The sequence below is a fragment of the Dendrobates tinctorius genome, unplaced genomic scaffold (genome assembly GCF_039654945.1).
Source record: "Dendrobates tinctorius isolate UK_male_01 unplaced genomic scaffold, ASM3965494v1 ptg000060l, whole genome shotgun sequence".
Lineage (NCBI taxonomy): Eukaryota > Metazoa > Chordata > Amphibia > Anura > Dendrobatidae > Dendrobates > Dendrobates tinctorius.
Window position 1 is genome coordinate 9,078,535 of NW_027361728.1, and position 12,788 is coordinate 9,091,322.

At 41.3% G+C, this 12,788-nt stretch overlaps 1 protein-coding gene across 13 annotated transcripts in view; it reads left to right on the top strand.

Moving 5' to 3' along the window:
• Positions 1–12,788, top strand: part of OPA1 (OPA1 mitochondrial dynamin like GTPase) — a 165,440-nt gene that overhangs the window by 107,720 nt on the left and 44,932 nt on the right. For all 13 annotated transcript variants that reach the window (XM_073578662.1, XM_073578663.1, XM_073578668.1 and 10 more), the window contains 4 exons: positions 3,105–3,235; positions 3,336–3,408; positions 5,359–5,431; positions 8,940–9,055. In XM_073578662.1, the coding sequence (XP_073434763.1) occupies positions 3,105–3,235; positions 3,336–3,408; positions 5,359–5,431; positions 8,940–9,055 (393 nt within the window). The remainder of the gene's footprint in view (positions 1–3,104; positions 3,236–3,335; positions 3,409–5,358; positions 5,432–8,939; positions 9,056–12,788) is intronic.

Below are 12,788 nucleotides of genomic sequence, written 5' to 3' on the forward strand. Positions count from 1 at the left end.
CCGCTCTGAGTATAGAGAGCGGCAGTTGTAACCATTTATTGCCATAAAAAAATAATTTGCAGAGTCCGCCGAAGTCCATATGGAGATATCACAACGATGAGCATCTTCTTTGTCCAGTCTATGGAGCCCCGTTTAAAGAATGCAGCTCCATAGACTGGAGCTGCAGCTACTGATGGTTCTCATGCTTCGTAGCAGGAGAACCCGGCTGCTGTGACGAACAGTGATGTCCGTAAGGTTATCACAGTTTACAGCCGCTAAACTGCAGCAACCTTACTGACGTCACCGCTTGCAACGTGAGAACTGGTAGTAAGTTGTTTTTTTTTTGGTTGTTTTTTTTTTCCTATGGTGTTAAATGGGTAAAGGAGGGTAATTGTCTTGGATTGTTTATTTAAATAAAAAGGACTTTTAAGTGTGTTTCTTTTGACTACACAGTAATGGGGGTTTCTGATGGACACTTCACCATTACTAACCCCTGGACTTGATGTCAGCGGACTTTAGGTTAATAGGGAAGAGCCGTGGCTAAGCGCCAGATTTGGCACTTCTAATGGAGGCAGCTGAGAAGGGACCAATATCAATCACCCTTCCAGCCTAATAATATCAGCCTACAGCTGTCTGATTAGCCTATTCTGATTATTAAAAAGGGGGGAAATCTATAAAAAGAAAAAAAAAAAAATGACGTGGGGTTCCCCCTATTTTTAACAACCAGCAAAGGCGAAGCAGACAGCTGCGGCCAGATGTAGTAATAGGCAGGAAAGGACCATGGATAATATTGGCCCCTTCTCAGCCTAATAAAACTAGCCCTCAGCCGCCTCAGAAATGGTGCATCCATTAGATGGGCCAGTTTTGGCACTTAGCCTTGGCTCTTCTCTATTGGCCTGGTGCTTTGTCAATCAGGGTAATGGCTTTGGGGTTGATGTCAGCTGTATAATGTCCGATGACATCAAGCCCAGAGACTAGTAAAGGAGAGAGGTAGTCAAAAGAAAGAAACACACACAAAAGTACTTAAATAAAACTACTCCGTGACAATTATCTTCTTTTACCTATTTATTACCATAAAATAAAACTTACTGCCGTTTCTCACACTGTGAGTGGTGACGTCGGTAAGGTTATCGCAGTACAGCGGCTGAAAACTGCGATAACCTAACTGATGTCACTGCCTTGCTGGTTATTAAAAATAAAGGGGACCACATGCCTTTTTTTTTTTATTCCTACCCAGTTGCCCGATAAGCTCTACAGAGCTTATTATTAAATATCTTACAGTCTATCTATGTATATAAGATTGCTTTATTATTCAGAAACAAAGCTTTAAATTACATAGAAATTACTGTAAGTAAAACATGTTAAAAATGCATTGTCATATGGATATCATATGGATGCTAGTTGGGGAAAAATCGCAAGTTGTTCTCGCATGACACTCATCCTACTTTTCTGGATCAACATTGGAGCATTTTTTTTTTATTAACGCAGATGATACTGAGCCAATAGTCAATATATCTTGGAATAAAAATAGATTTCACAGTTGACTGTATTAACCCCTTAATGACTGGGCCAAATTTTTTAAAACTGACCAGTGTCCCTTTATGTGGTAATTCTCTGGAATTCTTCAACAAATGCCAATGGTTTTGAGTTTTTTTTTTTTTCATGGCACATTATACTTTATGATAATGGTAAATTTAGGTCGATATGTTTTGTGTTTATTTACAAAAAATTTCAGAATTTTGACAATGTTAAAAAAATTTGCAACGGCCTAAGAAAAGGGATGGCACTCACCGTCCTTAAAATCCAAACTTTATTGTAGCATAGGGAGCAATGTGAACAAGGAATCGACGACGGCCGTTTCACGCTGCCGCGCTTCCACGGGTCCTAATAGCAACAGGAAGAGGGAAGGCACCTTTTACCTGTGTGGATCCAGGTTGCCTCCCACTTCCTGATGTCCTCATAATAAAAAAACATAAAATACATTTACAAAACAGTGAAAAAGGTACAAAAAACCCATTAAAAAACAAATGAACATTGCATGGAAATACATAATGAAAAGCCTATGAGAAAACCGACGTCAATTCTTTTATTCAGAACTAATGGTCCCATAGCGCATGTGCACAAGATCCACCTGGCTTCTTTCCTAAGGAGAAGCCTATGCTGATCACCTCCCGGTAAATTAACCTTTTCTAAGCCTGCAAAACGGAGTTTCTTTGCATCACCTTCATGACATTCCCTTACATGGTAAATCAAGCGGGGAACCCCCTTTCTCAACTGTGTAGAGTCGAAATGCTCTTTAAACCTAACAAATTTTTGCAATTTTCAAATTTTGAATGATTATCCCTTTAATCCAGAGATTCGTACCACAGAGATACATTAATAAAAACATTTTCATCACGTCTGCTTTACATCAGAGCCATTTGTAAAATGTTTTTATTTTGTTAGCATTTTAGGTGGTTTAAAAATGTAGCAGTAATTTTTCATTTTTTTTCAAGGAAATTTACAAAGAGAATACTTTTTTTGTACAATTTTTTTTGTGAATTTGACAGTGTTTCTCCACGTTCCTGAATGCTCCAGATCTGCAAACTACCAAGATTTTTTTCTTTTATAGAGATAGTCATACTTTTTGATGAACAATTAATATAGGACATGTTATAGGCAGCATTTTTCTGCTACTTACCCCCTTTATTCCTATGGTGGCTTCACGGGAGTACTTAATTTCCCAGACTGGACAGTTTGTCAAGTGAGCAGCCGCTGTTGAGCTGCAGCCTTCACATCCTTCCATCAGGTGGAAATGTGAAGGCTGCATCACTCACATGACTTTAACCAAGTCATGAGATTGTAGGGGGACGACATGGTCCTCGGAGCGGAGAAGAGGCACTGGTCTTGGACAGAGGGAAGTATTCTTTTTTTTATTGTTCTATTTTATAAGCACTAGAGTCAATGAAAAGGCGTTTTTTGACAAGCCATGAATATACATTGCATCATTTCCAAATAATGTATACACTGAATGATAGTAGCTTTATATAGGATTGCACTAATGTTTTTACATGAAAACTCACCTTTTATTTCTGTATATTGTAAAAATTAAGATAGAAAAGGTAAATATTTTCGCCTTTTGTCAGATGGGTCTGTAGATGCCGAGAGGAGTATTGTCACTGACCTTGTAAGTCAGATGGATCCACAAGGCAGAAGAACGATCTTTGTTCTGACCAAAGTAGATCTTGCAGAGAAAAACGTAGCCAGCCCCAGCCGAGTGAGTAAAGTTTTGTGTCCTTTAATATGCTATTATGTACTGCTCTTTACACCTTATATACCATATATAGTATAGTAATTCTTATTTTGGTCCTTTAAAGATCCAACAAATAATTGAAGGAAAACTCTTCCCAATGAAAGCTCTTGGATATTTTGCTGTTGTAACTGGGAAAGGTAAGAATAGTCCAACTGCTTCTCATAACTGTATCCTCACCCATCCCTGTAGTCTGTGAGCCCTCGCGGGCAGGGTCCCCTCTCCTTATGTACTTGTGTGTCCCTTGTCTTACACATGTTTACTATACTTGTCTGTATTTCCCCATTTCACATGTAAAGCGCCATGGAATAAATGGCGCTATATAAATGAATAATAATAACTAACCAAAGCACTTGAATATATAAAGCCCCCCATCAAGGCTCTAACTAGTCATCTGGGCAGGCTGCAATGAGGACTAGTCGCTGTTTCCTTGCTTTTAGTATGATGACTATGACTTAAAGGGAACCATGTCCAGCTTTTGAATTTGGCGCCTCCTCCTCAGCGTTCATTTCTTTTTCTTGCACCTGCGCTGTAATATTCTTTCAGTGGTGCAGCAGGACCTGTGATGACGTCAGCACCATGTGACCAGTAGGGGTGGAGCTCAGAAAGCAGTAGTGCCAGCAGGGCCTGTGATGACTTCAGCACCATGTGACCAGTAGGAGCGGAGCTCCGCAGAGCAGTGGGTGCCAGCAGGACCTGTGACCAGTAGGGGCGGAGCTAAGCAGGGCAGCGGTGCAGCAGGCATGAGAAAAAGAAATGAACGCTGAGGAGGCGACGCCAAATTCAAAATCAGGACATGACTGACGTATGTGAGGCGTCTGTGTCCAGGAGGGAAAGCCCTGCCCCCCTGACAAATATCAGGTATGTCTGACCAATTTTAAAAACAATTATTTTGGTGGTGGAAGGGACGATAAATAAAAGAGCCACCTTGACAGAATTTAGCATTAGTGCTGCACAAGGTGGCACTTTTACTTAAAAACGCCTGCAGGGGGTGACAGGTTCCTTTTAATCATCATCTGACTTGCATCCTTGCTCTCAGTGCTTTGACCGGTGACTGTATTTGCTCCTGCACGCCTGCATCACTGCAAGTTGGCGGCTCCCGGGAGAAGTAAAGTTAATGTTCTCCTGGTTGTCGCACTTTCAGTACTCCAGCCAGGCTCCTTTTTATAACACTACTAACCTGTAAAGTAACCCCTATATTTGCAGGATAATAGCGTTATACCATCTGATAGGGTTCCTTTAAATTTCTCCATCTTTGTGAAAGTGTTTCTCAAGCTCCAGTCTTCAAGGCCCCAACACATCATGTTTTCCAGATATCCTTATTATTGCACAGACATGAGAGTCCGTGGCAATTTTGATGCCTTGATGATAATTCCATCACTCGTGCAACACTAAGGAAATCCTGAAATGATGATCTGTTGGGGGCCCTGAGGACTGGACTTTGGGAAACACCATTGTAATGGAAGCGATTTAAACATTGGGGCCATTTGGAAAGGTATTTAGAGGCCCTGTAATGGTGATTAAGTAACAAAGCTTTTGATGACAAGATTTCATTAAGTGAAGTAAACAATCACAGTTAAGACAGAATTGAAAAAACACAAACAATATTAATTCAGGAGTACTCCTTTAATAGTCACATAGCTTGTTGTTTTGGTTGCTAGGTACAGCTATATTGGCTCTAAAACCTGTATTCTTTGTTGTTCTATAATGTCGTATAGTCTATAAATCATCTTGATTTGTTGGCAGTTTTGTGATCGGCCATTATTCAGTAATATATTCCAAGGAGACGGTCATTTTGTATCATATTACTTTTTTGGGACCTTATTCTCCGCCTTTCTGATTTCCTTGCTGGAACCCCACACCCGCTGAACCTTTCCTTTAAGTGTTTTGCATTGAATAAAGAAGAGATATTTTTTTCTTTTTTGTTTGGAAGTGATGGTGACCTCCATTACTGATGGCAGTGAAAAGAGGCTGTCCAATTCAATAAGAGGTTATAAATCTGGAGACACAATGGTGCCAAGCGCTGATTTTTTATTTTTATTCAGTTATTTATAAGAGGCTGTTTTTCATAAATATATTATTTTTCGTAGGCAACACCAATGAAAGCATTGACTCCATTAAAGACTATGAAGAGGAGTTTTTTCAAGGGTCAAGTCTTTTGAAGTGAGTTTTCTTTGCTGATGACTACAGCTGTCACAGAATTTCTGATGTATGTCTTCAGGTTCCATGCATGACAGTATGTAGTGTGCCGGCAAGGAGGCTTTTTACACTCTGGAATTTAATTTGATTTCCCTAAGAGTAATGAACGTCTACAATATGATCCGTTTAATTTACAATTATTAGTGCGTTCACACATTGAGAGAGAGCCCCCACACCCCCCCAAAAAAAAAAACGGAGACGTGAACTCTGCATCAGGCCTTGTTCACACATCAAATATTTTCAACAAGTTTTTAAAATTACAGATATAAAATGCTGAACAAATGCAGAAGTGTGAATACGGTCTGAGACTATGTCTACACTCTGCATAGAACATGAAGGAGCAGCATCCGTTCCAGGTGAAGAAACCTTATAGCTTTATTCTGCCATCAATAGATACAACGTTTCAACCAAAACATGGTCTTTATCAAGTACAACAAATAGAGCATGGAGCGGCCATATATAGTGTGGACAAACCAATCACCATTAAGGAAACGCCCCTCAGTCAAAAGTACATATAATTCATCATATAGAACATCAGATATATAAAGTAGACAGTGCATTATACAAAACAAAATGTACACAAGTAGTTATCTGCGCCTGAGATTCCCAGCCCTGCAGTGTGAATAAACCATAAGCGACTGCGGGGCTGGATCTCTGGCCGCCGACGTCATGACAGGACGGGCGACGGTAACCAAGAATACATAGTACAGCCGGCGCAGACGCCAGGATTTGAAAATAAAGATTTGGAGTCGGAGACACAATGCAGGAATACATGACTGACGTATGTGAGGCGTCTGTCAGATGGGGAAAGACCTGCCCCCCTGACAAATATCAGGTATGTCTGACCAATTTTAAAAACTATTATTTGTGCGATGCAAGGTACCCTAAATAAAAGAGACACCTTTACAGAATGCAGCATTAGTGCTGCACAAGGTGGCTCTTTTACTTAAAAACGCCTGCAGGGGGTAACACAGGTTCCCTTTAAGTGGTGTTTTGTTTTTTTTCCCCGCTTGTCAACATTTTCCAAGACTCTTAACACTTTAATTATTCGTGGTCTGGGTGAGGGTTTATTTTTTGCACCCTGTGCTGATGTTTTTCCTGATACCGTTTAGGAGTAGATATGATGTTTGCAATGTTATTGCAATATTGCTGCTACCCAAAATACTTAGTACTGGTGTTTCGGATCAGTTTATTTTATATTTTGTTAGTGGACTTTATGAACACTGCAATACCAAATGTGTGGGTTTTTTTTTTTTCATTTTTAATAGGGCAAAAGGAGGGTGTGTTTTTTTCTTTACTCTTAGAGGACTTGAGGCTTTGATCGTCTGATCGCTTGTACTAATGCACTGCTATGTAAAGCTAAAATCACAGTATCATCTTAACGCCAGCTAAAAGCTGGCTTTCACAGGAGTATTGTTATGACAGACACGGGGGGTCAGCTGTCATGGCTACCAAACGGTGCCCTGTGATCATGATGGGTGGGTGGAATGACACCCCTCGCCAGCAGCAGCATTTAGCAGATTGACAGCCGCGGGCAGAGCTCCACTCCATCGTTGTTGTTAGAGGCAGATGATCATCATCTGCTGTAAAAGATTGTTTGCCCACAACAAAGTCAGGTACACGAACCTTGACGCACATGTACACCTAAGGTTGTTAAGGGTTTAATTTACTATTCAGAATGCTATAAAGTTATCAAATAAAGTGCTGATTCCCCTTTAGGCTGCAGTCACATGCGGCGGCAGCGAAGTGCCTGAAAACAAGAATATCGCACAGTTGCTCCTTAAGCAATCACTCTATTATATGTGAAGACCCCTGTTTCACCTTTAAAACTGCACAACTGCTTTGATCGGAGAGTCACTTAAAAGGAACCGGTCAGCAGGATTGTGCACAGTAACCTACACACAGTGTCGGGTCGGCGCCGTTATACTGATTTAAAATGGCAATGGATGATGAAATCCGTCTTGTGGTTGTTGTTTAATCATATTTTCAGTTTTGAGTTGATGATCTGCTAGTGCTTCGGGGCGGCCTGTGGGGGGGGTCTGCATGTGGGGCTCTGATTAGGTATTCATCTGTATGGCTTCCTCAAAGATGCCTGCGCAGTAGCATCCATTAGATCTCCGATAGATGCTACTGCGCAGGCATGGCTGTCGCCATGTTATTGGAGACGATAACTGCTATGCTATTGCGCAGGCAGCGCCATCTTGGAGGAGGCTTTTTATTTTAATGATTTTATTTACAGCATCAATTAATTGAATTATATGCACATTTGATTTGACATGTGGATCATGCTAAAGGTGTTTATAATATTCATTATGTAAGCTAGGGTGCAGGTTAGTGAAGGATCAGTGACCTGTCAGCATTATGAATGCCTAATCAGAGCACCACATGAAGACCCCCACCACAGGCCGCTCCGGAGCATAGGCATATCATTAACTCAAAACTAAAAAAAAAAAGATTAAACAACAACCACAAGATGGATTTCATCACCCAGGTATCATTTCAATCAGTATAACGGCGCCGACCTGACACTGTCTGTAGGATACTGTGCACAATCCTGCTGACAGGTTCCCTTTAAGATGTCTGTACAAATAGAGGATGGAATATATGTTTCAATAATTGCTGCATGGCAAAACACAGATGTGGTTTATCACAGAATGCCATGATTTTGCAGAAGATACAGATGAGGCACATTTATTTCACCTATAATTAAACTGTTTATGCTGCTTACATCTAGCTATGGTTTTCTATGACTACACCTGCCATTGTATGCCACCAGTCACAGGCCTTTGCTAGACATATGCATCCTCTGTGGCTTCCACTGATCGAAGCCAGGAAAACTTGATGGTATGATCGAGTAAAAGATTAGATTAAATAATTCAGTTATGATTCGATTTTAGCTTTCCTAGTTTGTGTATGATACATAAATATTAATGCATTTTAGACACTTAGAGAGTCCTGAGTAGTAAAATAAACCAAGTGCAAAGTTGTGAAAAGTAGCGTGAACATCCAGTCTGAAAGATTACAAACGAGTATCTGCTATATAGTGTGTGCGTAATAAACATATGTACTAGGCTAGGTATGCGACTGGTTAGTTAGATAAAAATAATATAAGGTGTCTGTCCACTTATCTAATAGTGAACACTACTGCAGAACCAAATCGCATCGGAACACTTATGGTTGCAGTGATGAATAGACATTTCATGCAGAAAAGACCTAAGAATTCACTTCTATGTTTTATCCATTGAAATGAAATGGAAACCTCATTCAAAATAATAAAAAACTGCACAATGTGCACACAGAGTGATCCACTAAATACAGAGTATAACCCAGTGCCTCTGTATTGAGCCGTATACACTGCAATATTCCCTCCCTCTAATATTTGGTACAATGGTATACGTGCAAGATGAATATTAGTCTTATGTATATATGTGTACTCATCCATATTTGAACAGTGCTGGGGTTTTCCTTCCAGGAAAGGGATGCTTAAGGCTCATCAGGTGACTACCAAGAATTTAAGTCTCGCAGTTTCGGATTGTTTTTGGAAAATGGTCCGCGCTTCAGTTGAACAGCAGGCTGATGCTTTTAAAGGTAACATTCATGAGCAAATGGCAGCTAAGCAATGTTGGGAATTGAAGCAGATATTCTTACAGGTGCTTCTGATCAGCGTTAAAATTATCACCGTCAGTCAGACAGCCGCGGTCCTCACACTGTCAAAAGACATTGTGAGCGCGCAGCTTTGTTCGGAGGTATAAAGTTTACTTTACAGTCACTGTTGTCCGCTGATAGGACTACTGCTTCCGTCAGCTGACACCTGCTGCCGCTACCATCAGAAATAACAGAAGTGGCTGATGGGAATATTCATCAGCTGACGCATGTCAGCTTCAGCAAGGCTGGTTAACAAGAATAGAGGGGTCCCCACACTGTTTATTTAAAAATAAAATGCGTAGGTTCCTCTTCATTTTTGTCAACCAGCTGGGTCCTGACATTCTCAGGCTCGTAAAGGGGCCATGGATATTTGCACCCCTCCCAGCCTAAAAATAGCAGCGTGCTGCCACCCAGAAAAAGCGCATCAATTAGATGGCGCTTTGCCCGGCTCTTCCTACTTGCCCTGTATCGGTGATAAGTGGGGTCCATATTTGTGGGGTTGATGTCACCTTTGTATTGTCCGGTGACATCAAGCCCACGAATGGTAATGGAGAGGCATCTATAAGACACCTATCCATTACTAATCCTATAGTGGTATGGTAAATAAAGATACAGCCAGAATAAAGTCTTTTATTTGAAATAAAGCTAAACACATTTTTACTTAGTTATACTCCCTTAACACCCATTCCTTTGGAGCCCTCATCTTCTGTAATAAAACAGAAATAATAAAAAACAACAATATCCCTCAACTGTCCATCGTTCTTTCTCACGCCGTAATCCTTGTCTGGGGATTAATAGTTTTCAACCTGGATGGTGCCACCAAGATGCGACCGTCCAGGCTGAGAACCACTAGGAAATGAGCTGCTGCGAGCACAGCTTCAGTGACTATCGATGACTAGGGATGAGCCAATAGCTCCAGATAAGAGCTTATCCAAATAGCTATAGCGCTTACCGAATAGCTGCATCGGGAACCCGGATACCTGGAGCGCTCCCGATGATCACTTGTTTGGCGCCGTAGCTGCATGTGTAGCAGCTGTTTCACTGTCGCAACACATGTATGGAGAGCCCAACAAACAGGCTCTCCAAGCATGTGTTGTGACTGTCAAACACCCACGGCACATGCAGCTGCGGAGCCGAACAGCTGATCATCGGGAGTGCTCCAGGTATCAGAGTTCCCGATGCAGCTATTCAGTAAATGCTATGCCTATTCAAATAAGCTCTTATCCGAAGCTATTTGATAAACCTAGCGGTGACATCATCGAGGTTACTGCCGGTCACTGAGGCTGTGTTCCCAGCCGGGCCAATGAACTGCGGTGACCTCGGTGAGATTGCCGCTAGTACAGTGACAAAAAGTCTCATGGTGCAGGGTGAACTCGCCTCTGCACCGTGAGACTTTTTCTCACTTTACTAGCAATGAGCTCACCGAGGTCTCCGCAGTTCATTTGCATAGCTGGAAATGCTTGCAGCCTCAGTGACTGGCAATAACCTCAAAGACGTCACCGCTAGTCACTGATGCTGCGCTCACAGCAGCTCATTCCCCAGTGATATTCAGCCTGAACGGTCGCTTCTTTGCACCGCCCAGGTTGAAAACTGTTTATCCCCAGACATGGATTATGGAGTGTGATAGAACGATGGACAGGTGAAGGATATTGTTGATTTTTTTTTTTATTTTTGATTTATTACAGAAGGCTAGGATTCAATGGAATGGGCATTAGGTGAGTATAACTGTTTGTGTTATATTTAAATAAAAAAGTAAAAATGTGTTTTGTTTTTTCATTTCAATTAAAAGACTTTATTCTGTCTCTGTGTGTATTTACAATATATCTATAGGATTAGTAATGGATAGGTGTCTTATACACTGTGTTCCAAATTATTATGCAAAAGATATTTCCTCATATTTTCTCTAAATTACCTATATGAATTGCAGTCATTGTTATTTTCCAGTCATCTAATATTCTAGTATAATTGCAATGTTTTTGAACAAACTGCCTATGAAAACAGTATATTTTTAAAAATAAGAAACACTCAAAATGCATGTTCCAAATTATTATGCACAGCAGAGTTTTCAACCTTTTTATTTTGAACAAAAAAATGGTCAATTGTGAAATTATAAGCATTATCATCTTATTACAAAATGAAATCAAACAGTTTTCAAGTCAAAACTTTATTCTAGGTGATGTTACATTTGCACATAGGACCCCTTGTTCGAACGAACCTTCTGAACTCTCTAGTCCATTGAATTTGTCAGTTTTTGGATGGTTTGTGCTTCAATTGTTTTGCATGTGGACAGAATACCCTCCCAGAGCTGTTGCTTAGATGTGAACTGCCTCCCACCATCATACACTCCTTTTGATGATGCTCCAGAGGTTCTCAATGGGGTTGAGGTCAGGGGAAGATGGTGGCCACACCATAAGTTTGTCCTCTTTTATGCCCATAGCAGCCAGAGATGCAGATGTGTTACTGGCAGCATGAGACGGTGCATTATCATGCATGAAAATGATCTTGCTGCGGAAAGCACGGTTCTTCCTCTTGAACCATGGCAGGAAGTGCTGTTTTAGAAACTCCACATAGATTTACCCCTTCAGGGATCCTAAAGGCGCCAACAATCTCTCTCCCCATGATTCCAGCCCAAAACATTACTCCACCTCCTCCTTGTTGGTGCCTTAGCCGTGTTTTCATGGGGTGTCCATCAACCAGCCATCCTCCACTCCATCCATCTGGACCATCGAGCGGTGCACAGCACTCATCAGTGAACAAAACAGTTTGGAAGTCAGTCTTCATGTATCGTTTGGCCCACTGGAGCCGTTTCTGCTTGTGTGCAGTGGATAGAGGTGGTCGACAGGATGGCTTACGCACAGCTGCAAACCTCTGAAGGATCCTGCATCTTGTTGTTCGGGGGACGTTGGAGGCACCAGCAGCTTCAAAAACTTGTCTGCTGCTATGACGAGGCATTTTTGCAGCTGCTCTTTTAACCTGACACAATTGCCTGTTGGAAAGAGTCCTCAATTTTTCCTTATCAGCATGCACACGTGTCTGCTGGGAATCAGCTACATACTTCTTGATTGCCAAGACACTTCATCGTGATCATCGCACAATGTTGATTGTAGTCATGCCTTGACCTAAATACTCCACAATTTGTTGCTTCTCAGCAGCCGACACATCCTTTTTCTTTCCCATTTTGGCAAAAAATGTAGGCTGCTTAATAATGTGGAACAGCCTTCTTAAGTAGTCTTGCCTTTATTTGGACACACCTGCCAAACTAATTTGCACAGGTATCTGCAATTGCTTTCAGTGATATAAAGAGCCCTGACACACATCACCATCAATGAGTTTAAATGACAAACAAAAAAATTCTAACCTTATCAACTCCTAAACTCTTTTTGCATAATAATTTGTAACCCAGTTTAGACAACTCTCTGTAAGCCCAAGGATTAGTAATAGTCACTTGACAATACAAACAAAGGTGACATGAACCCCCCAAATATGAACCCCATTTGCCACCGCTACAGGGCAAGTGGGATGAATCGGGCAAAGCGCCAGAATTGGTGCATCTAATTGATGCGCCTTTTCTGCGCGGCTGTGGGCTGCTATTTTTAGACTGGCGAGATGGGGTGGGGGTCAATATCCATGGCCCCTTACCTGCCTGAGAATACCTGGCCCCAGCTGTCTGCATTAG